This window comes from Chrysochloris asiatica, unplaced genomic scaffold, assembly GCF_000296735.1.
Source record: "Chrysochloris asiatica unplaced genomic scaffold, ChrAsi1.0 scaffold00030, whole genome shotgun sequence".
Lineage (NCBI taxonomy): Eukaryota > Metazoa > Chordata > Mammalia > Afrosoricida > Chrysochloridae > Chrysochloris > Chrysochloris asiatica.
Window position 1 is genome coordinate 13,373,646 of NW_006408548.1, and position 9,180 is coordinate 13,382,825.

At 37.1% G+C, this 9,180-nt stretch overlaps 1 protein-coding gene across 1 annotated transcript in view; it reads left to right on the forward strand.

Annotated features, from left to right (window-relative positions):
• Nucleotides 1–2,327, forward strand: part of NEK10 (NIMA-related kinase 10) — a 417,902-nt gene extending 415,575 nt beyond the window's left edge. Inside the window, 1 exon segment of the mRNA XM_006851613.1 lies at nt 2,279–2,327. Within this exon segment, the coding sequence (XP_006851675.1) occupies nt 2,279–2,327 (49 nt within the window).
• Nucleotides 2,328–9,180: the final 6,853 nt, after the last annotated feature.

The window sequence follows — 9,180 nt, forward strand, 5'->3', positions numbered from 1 at the left end:
GTGGAACAGCTGGTAGTTTTGAACTGCTGACCCTGAGGTTAGGAGCCCGATTCATAACCACTATGCTACCAGAGCTCTACTACATACAAATTAATTTTCCCCACGATTCCAGTCAGATCTGGATCATCAAACGTATCTTAAGCATCCACATACACAGGTGTCCTCCTGTATGACACGGAGTTGTCTTAGGAAGCAAACTGCTCTGGAGCATGTCCTTCCTTCCAAAGTAGGCTTGTCTGCCTGGAGGAGCTGCCTCCCCTTCCAACCAGCAAAGCCATCTCATGACCTTTATATAAATTACTCCAGAAGTCTTCCCTAAAGAAAATTAGTAACCTTGGTAAGAGAAAGAGAGCTCAAGAACAGTCTGTTACAATCATTACATGGAAATAAGATTCTTTTTTTGAGATTAATACAGTTTCTAAACAAATTTTATTCTACTCTGGTTTGTTCTCATGAATCACACATAAGATTATTCAGCTGATTGCTCTTTTGGCTTGATAATATATTTCCAAAATACTACCTTTGTAAATTTAGTTCTGTTGTGATTTGTAACTGCAAAGAAATGGTGAGTAATTCTAATTTTCCAATGGTATATCATTAATAGAAATAACCATCTCCATAAGCACTCTCCTCCTACCATCGCCTCAGAGATTTTTAATTTAATTGTCTACTCAATGACTGCCTTCCATGGTGGTGGTTATGTGCTGTGGAGTCAGTCCCGACATAGCAACCCTGTACAGGGTTTCAGAGGCTGTTAATCTTTACAGAAACATAAAGCCTCATCTTTCTCCCATGGAACAGCTGGTAATTTTGAACTTCTGACCTTAAGGTTTGCAGCCTGATTCGTAACCACTACACTACCAGAGCTCCTAACATGGACAGTATGAATATCTATGTTCTTGACTCTCAGCATCTTCTTATTTCAAGTTACCTTGGTTTGTAGTGAGAACAGGTCATTCTTGTAGTTTTATCAGTATTTCATCATGGGCAATGAATATCTTCACATTTGTGCTGAAAGTTAAGTAAGTACCAGTGGAATTTCAGATGTGCAAAGAACTTTGGAGAGCTATATTTAGCCTATAAGAGAAAAGCATAGACAGGTGCTATTTTCAAAATGGAAGCCTTAGAATGAAGCCAGCATCCTAGCTACTATCTCTCTTTTTAGGCAATATTTCTAGAACTTTTCAAATAATGGGAGAGACTGCTTTGACAGTTGGCTAAGAATATCCCAGGCTTAAAATGCTGCATTAGGAAAAGAAAATGGTGACAGACACAAAATGAAGAATAGAAGCTAAGACTTCTGACCTAAATGGGAGATTCCTTATTGCTGGCCTTTGGGGAAGAGGAAGTAGGACTGTGTTGAGAACAGGAAACTTACCTAAAGAAAATGAAAGAAGGTCAAACAGACGTGCTCAGTCTTGTAACAATTCCCATAGTGGGCTCTTTTCTTAATCATTTGTTGGGTTGGTTGTGGCTCCTGTGTGTCTAATCAAGACAATGATTTTGTTTCAATCATTGTAGTTCACTCAACTGGTATGGTTTTGGCTTAAAATTACTAATTGTATTTTATGTACTTAAACACTTAGCTGTCTTTCCAGAAGGATACAGCCTACCATGCCTTAATTTTGTCATTGCTGTTTGTGAGAGTGAAATTGTTTGAGCTCTGAGTGAATGGATGATGAGCATATTATCTTTTTTTTTTAAACATACTTGGCATAAAAACTAATATTTTATGTCATAACATTGAAATATATGTGGCTAAGTAATAGTATGTAAGTCAAAAAGAAATTCAAATGGAATCAACTTGGATGGTTTATTTCTCTAATTGTTTAATGTTGTTATTGTTGCATGTCATTGAGTCAATTACAACTTGTAGTGGTGACCCCAAGTCACAGGGTAGACATGCCTCATAGGATTTCCCAGGGCATATATAATCTTTATGGAGCAGATCTTTATACCTGAGGAGCCACTGTTGACTTAAAACCACCAGCCTTTCGGTTAGCAGCTGTGTGCTTAACCATTGTGCCAGCAGAGCTCATCTTTCTCCTGAGAAACAGCTGGCAGTTTCGAACTGCCGACCTTGATGTTAGCAGCCTGATTCGTAACCACTATACTACCAGAGATCCTCCATAAGTGGTAGCTTTCAAAAAAAATGTACTATCATGTTTAGAATCATTTTTCTTTTATTCATTGTGATTTGTTTACAGCTGTTGAAAGTGAATGTGTGAACTGAAATATGATGACAATAGGGAACTCTTTTAATTTCTGTCTTCTGTAGGTATCACTCCTATCCGTGGGGGACAAAGAATCACCCCTCTAAAAGATGAAGACACTGCAGTTTGAATGGACTTGTTTTTCCAGTGAATTTCAAGTTCTGGACTTCAGCCACTATCACAGGGTGCCCAGAGGGTCATGTGCTGCTAGCAGGGTGTGGAAGAGAAAAGACCAAGATGCTGTGGTGGCTGCAGGACCATTTTCTGCGTTTCTCATGTGCTAGTTTCTATGACGATATCTGGGGGCTCCATTCTCAGGGTGTTTTCTAAACACAATGACAGGGCTCTCTGCATGCTCCTGGGAGAAAATGCTGCAGGATTCTTCTCTGGGAGGAAAGCACACTCCACACAGAACTGGCTTCCACGTTAAGTTTATAAAAAAAAAAAAAGCTTGTCATAACTTCAAAAGAATATTTAATGCTCAGGATTACTGAAACTATGTTTAAAGGCATCCAGACTTTCTATGTATAGGTTTAGGTTAAGAAATAGGTTTAGGTTAAGAAAATTAAAGGACCCAGAGTAATACATTGGGTGGTTTACTACCTTTCCCAATTTTTTTTTTTTAATCTTAAAAAAAATTCAATATATTCAATTAATTCTTTTTTCTCTTTTAAATGAAAAGATTGGCTCTCTCTTAACCACTTGGGTGCTAGTGGTCTTGAACTGTAATACAGTGTAGACAGTATTTGTAACCTTGCACAGCCTCTGGGGGAAAATTGTAAAATGGTCAGATTCAATTTGGACTAATAGAATATATTGATGTACAGTGTGTATATGTTCATATAAATATATATGTCAGGGAGAAAGGTTTTAATTAGACTATTGCTTGGCTGCTAATCAGACTTATAGTGTTTATAGGGCACTTTGAAGAGTTCTTAGAATGTATGAAAGAAATGCAATATTCCTTATCCCAAGATTCCTCACTAAAACTACCTACATTAAAAAAAAAAAAAAATTGCTTAGGAAATTTAAATGAAAATAAGTTATCTAATCAAACATCAGTTCCTTCTTTATTCGTTGAAATAGTCTTAAGAATGAGAAATCAGAATGCCAAACAGTGTCCTATTATGATGTCGGAGAATTTTCTGATGATAATTTGCTGGATGTTTACTAGACTAAAATTCCTTTCTTCAATTGACTTCTGATGTAATGTCAAGACATGCCCTCATTGCCAAATCATTTCTAACTACTTAAGGAACAATTTTCCTTCTAAATAATTAGTAATCTGGAAGCTGAGGGTGTGCTTTTAATTTACTTTTCACTGAATTCCATTATCTTTATTTACACTGATAGATTTTTTGCATGATTGGAATAGAGTCTAGCTCAATATATTTACAGTGGTTGAAACACAATCTTTACTATAGTGGGAAAAACAGGAAAAAAGCTCTTAAATGTTCTAAACTGGCTATTTTTAAAACTAGTATATCTATCCAAATTCCCTTAACCTTGCACTAATGTCTGTGCTGACTGCCAATGAATCTCTGTCCTTAAACCAATTTTAGCATTACAAAACAACTTTAGTACACTAATAATAGATATAAATGCAGTAATGAGCAATTTCAGTTATATCTATCAAATCAATGTCCATTCCATTTATATGTTCAATTCACATGCAAAAATATCAAAATGCAGTGATTGTGTTGATTTGCCTGGGCACAGTTTTACTATTCCAACTGAATCAGATCCTGCAATATCCTTCTGTGTATTTTTGAATTGCACATTTTCTCATCCTGCCGAATCCACAGGCCTAGAGGAGCGCACTAGTTGTGGTGATAGCCAGTACTTTGGAAACAGACAAACCAAGCTATAGAGTGAAAGTTTGGACAATAAAGTTCTTTCTTAAGTAGTAACATATCCTGAACAAATATTAGAGAAAAGAATATTATTCAGATGTCACACTATAAGAGAAGAAGGTATTTTTAATGCAGACAGTTATGGTTATGAACCAGAAAGGAGCAAAGTGTTCCTACTTAATGCTTACAGACCATGCAATTGGCATTTAATATGCTGGAAACTAGTAAAAAGGAACAAAATTAAGCAAATGAATTTCCTTTTCAGCCACAGCATCAACTCATTCAGTGCAATGATGATAGATTGTTCTGATAATATAGAGGATGTTTTTATCATAACATCCTGATAAAAAGTCATCTAAATTGAATCAACTTTTGGATTCCTTATTAAACTACCACAATCACTTGATCTGTGTTTTTCCAATATGTGACCAAATCTGTAAGAGAGAAGAGAAGCACTCCTATGGTCACTGTTTTGTACATTGAGTTGCATCCCAACATGGAGTCAGTTTTTCAAAAACCCTTGTTTTCTAACTTTTAAACAAAGCACATGTCCTTCTTCTGAAGACAAGACTCATAATTTTGTACTGAGTTCCTGAACTGTCTAGAGCAAAGAAGTTGTTCTTTGAATTTTGAAGACCTTAGAATCTTTTCTTTATTGCTGGTCATTTTTCACTCTTTTATATTTTTTAAATTCTTGATTGTGCAATGAAATTCCAGTAAATCTACCTAATTCCCAATGACTTGAGTATTTACAGTATATGGATTATCAACCTGCCTTTTCCAGATAACTCTTGATTCACAAATGCGTCCGTTCTATTTTGATCCACATATTTGAATATGTGTACTTGAAACCTACATTAGCTTTTTAAAAGCAAAATATCCCATTCTCAGGGAAGTAGTGGCAGCAGGGACATTTGCTTGCTGGTTATTAAAATTGTCTTCTTCCAGATATGTGAGCTTTAGGCTTAGGCCTTCAGTGAGCAATAGCATGGTCCCTAACTCAGTGCTTAGAAATCTGCTTGGGGTTAATACAGACGTTGGTATGGCGGCATCGGACCATGTGCATGGTGTCTGTTTAGGCATTCTGGAACAGAATGTAATAGAGAAACACTGTTACAAAATTTACCCAAATAACATAACTTATTAGGAATTTAAGGCCTTCCTATGGGTCGGAACCGACTCAACGGCACGTAACAACAACAACAACAACAATAGGTACCAACAACAATAACAGTTACCATTTAAAATTCACTAAATATTTTGAATTTTGATGCTCAGAAACAAATATAGGACTAGGGTTATGTGCAGTTCCAGTAATATCATCAGTTAATCACCATTTAGATCTCAATATTGTTTAGTCAATTCTATCAGTATTAACAGGCATAGGTCACACATTCCTCTTGTTGATTTGCTGAATTGAAAATTATTACTGTTTCTGTTTTTCCCTCCTTGGAAAGGCAAAGGACAATACAATTCACAGTAAATTTGCTGGGTTTCTTAAGAAATGGCTTTGGTTTCTGTCTGGTGACAGGAAAAACTCCTGTTTAAGCTACTTGTAGTGTTTGCCTGTGTGTGTGTGTGTGTCTGTGCGTGTGTGTATGTGTTTTTTTTTTTTTTTATAGGCATATTCATGAGCACAGAAATCAACTGGAGATGCAATGAAAAGGAATTGGGTCTGAAACAGCTTGTCAGCAGTACCCTGGAGATTCAGAGATAATGGGCTCCAAAGCATGGAAGCTTAATGCATCTATGGATTGACCTCAACTGCTTGGGTGTGATTCCAGACAAACATAAAGGTTCTCATGTTCCACAGCAATAAGTCTATCTTATATACATATATGGTATATTTCCGATTATATGTATTATCTTTTGCTGAAAATTAACAATGTTTTGGATAGTTTCTTTTTCTCATTTGAAATGTACTGCTAACAGTATGTTTACCCTTGAATGCTATTTTTCAGATTGATAGGAAGACACAAATGTCTCAGGGAAACAACTTTGTGATAGAGGAATTCTTAAGAGTATCATTACAGTTGAATTGCATATTGTAAATACGACTCTTATGGTTGATTACATTTCCACTGTGATGTTGTTTTGAGATTTGCAAGAGAGACAGGAACAATATTATGAATTTGACAGGGTGACTGATGGATATTGCAAATTCACATGCCCTCAGGGTCCACGGGCAGTTGTTGTGTGTGAAAAAGGAAGATCACACATCTGAAAATCGTAGCAGCGTTCTGGGCATGCAAGGTGTGCTGGACTTTATGCTACATATAAGTATATGCAGCAGTTAACTAATATAACATTTAAAAAAATACAGTTCATTGTTTTCATCAGAAAGGTACATGAATTCTATCCTTAAATGAAAGCCACATTATTCCTTTCAATGTGAGAAACTTCACTCTCCCTTCTCTTTTTATTTATTGATTTATTATTATGCAGCTTTGCATTGTACCAAAGCCTAACAAACAAATGAACAAACCACAGCCCAGCCATCTAGTTGATTCTGACTGACCTTATGTAGGGTTTCTAAGGCTGTAGGATAATCACTGCTCACCACAAGGTTAACTGTTCACACCCACCAGCTGCTCCTTGGAAACCCCATACAGGATTGCTATGAGTCCGAAATGACTGGACACCACTTAATAACAACAGCAAATCTTGACAGGAACAGAAAGCCTCATCTTTCTCCCGAAGACTGGCTAGGTGGGTTTGAACTGCCTACCTTGTGGTTAGCAGTCCAATGCTTATCCTAGGGTTCCTTATGCATTGTACCCAGGTACCATATTTAAAGGTAGTAGAAGTGAGTTATAGGAATCATGTTGCTGTTAAATGCTGTTGTTTGAAAGTAGTTTACCTTTGTTTCTGGCTGTCATTTTGGCAGATTATCAGCTAGTCTGATAGACATCTGGGATTGACCTGATGGGCACACAAATGAAAATTGAGCCAGTTTTTGCAAGCGTATTAAAAACTGATATCATAAAACAAGTACAGATAGGGCTGTGCCAGATATAACAAGCCAGGATTTCAGGCCTTCTTGAAATTACACTGTGGAGGTCACATAGAAAATGACATTTTTTCACCCATGACTTACTTCTACTATATTTCAATTGCCACTTGAGTCAGGACTCTGAAAAAGAAGATAAGACTTACAAATGCCCTTGCTCTCCATATAGTCTGCCTTTAGAGCACACTTCCGTCAATTTTGAAGGTAATTGATCGGCTCAAGGATAACTCATGGCCAGGGGTAACATATGAACTGACACCACCTTGAGAAAGTGAATACATATAAATCCTTGGAAGTGAAATTCCAGCTTATTAAAGGCAAATGGATCTTTTAAGGAGTGAGACCATTCCAAGATAAAAATGCACCTTGGGAAGTCAAAGAACAAGTTGAAGGCAAGTGGTTCTGAAGCCTCTAGCATTGCCCAGCAGGCTGCACACTAACTAGGTGGTGAGCCATTGGCCAGAGGCAGCTCCCAGAAAGCTCTAGGAGTTTAAGTGATTTGTTCTGCTTGGTCTTCCTGGAAGCAGCTGACCAGATCCATCCCCAGGGTCCAATTATCTTTGTGTTAACCCAGCACTCTCTCTAGCAAATCTACCACCCTGAACAGTAGCAGAAGGCCCCTATACGCTCCCTGGTAACCTATTTGTTGAATCCCGGGGACGTTATTATAATCCTTATAAGGCATTCCAAAGAAATACTTGGACTCCTCAAATTGAATGTGATTATGACCCTCGGGATCATGTTTTCATCTCCATCTTTTATCCCTGGCTGCTATGTTTGACTGCAAATTTTACAATAAATATGTGGAACTTCTGTGTCTAAATGCAGGCATATTTGAGTAAGCATACACGTAGCTAGGCTATATAAGAAATACTTCAAGGTGTTTTAGTTATTTGCAAGTTGTTTGCAGCTGATAAACAAGCTGTTGAAAAATTCCATCATTTTACTTTTTCAAACTTGGGAACAAAAATCATTTAAAAGAAAAATCTTTTCCGTTCATTCTGCTTACTGACATTTAGCAAGTCCAAGCTGAATTATAATGTTTTCTCAATTCTGTTGTTCCCAGTGGTGAATTGTGCAGATCAAAAAGAAAAGAATAGAGCTATCCTTTGAAAAGTAGTGAAACAGTATCTCACGTGGCCCAAAGTTTCAACTTTCTGGACAGTTACAGTCCAAGACTCTGCCCGTAGAATGGAAAAGTACTCACGATATGCTCCCTGCCCCCAACCCCTGCCTTATTAAGACAGTGTCTTTTTCTGTTTTACCCTTCACTCTGAAATTTCTTATCTGACCAGCACTTTCCTCCCCTCACCCCACCTTTGGAGCAGCGTGTTACTAGGTTTCCTGCAGGGAGCCTTTGTAATTCTGTGATGGCTTATGAAATGGAAGGCTGAGGCGCCATGTACTGCTCTGTACATTATTCTGTCTTTCTAAAACCTGCAAAACATGTCCTGCATGAGCATGAGGAGACTCTAAAATGACAATGAAGTCAGATGCCCTCGAAGAGAAGAAAAAAGAAATGCCTCTATGAAAAATTTATATAAAAGATGCAAGCTACCTTTATTTTTGCTATTGCTTCAGTATGCGCTGTAAAATGCTGAAGAAAATAAAAGAAATGTATTTTCAATCTTACTGGAAAAGAATTTTTCTTTTGTCAAGCATTCACAGCAAATGGTCATCCTCTTCTCAACTGTCCCAATTTCTCTTTTTATTTTAAAACAATAAAATAAAATACATTTCCAAATAGGCAATTATGAGTATATATGTATGTATATTGGATTCATGGTGTGGCACTGTAGGAGTAACACTGGACTGCGAACTACAAGGTCTGCAGTTCAAACCCAATTGCTGCTCCTTGGAAACCCTATACAGAGTCACTGTGACTCAGAACCAACTTAATGGCACTTAACAATTTATACTGAATATATAAGGTTGAAATGTGGAGTTTGCACTTAATGGCACTTAATATATACTGAATATATAAGGTTGAAATATAAGGGAGTTCTGGTGTGACACTGTGGGTTAATACACTAGACTGCAAAGTTGGTTTGAACCACAAGGTAAGTGGCTCAAGCTAACCAGCAGCTCCTCAGAAACACTATAT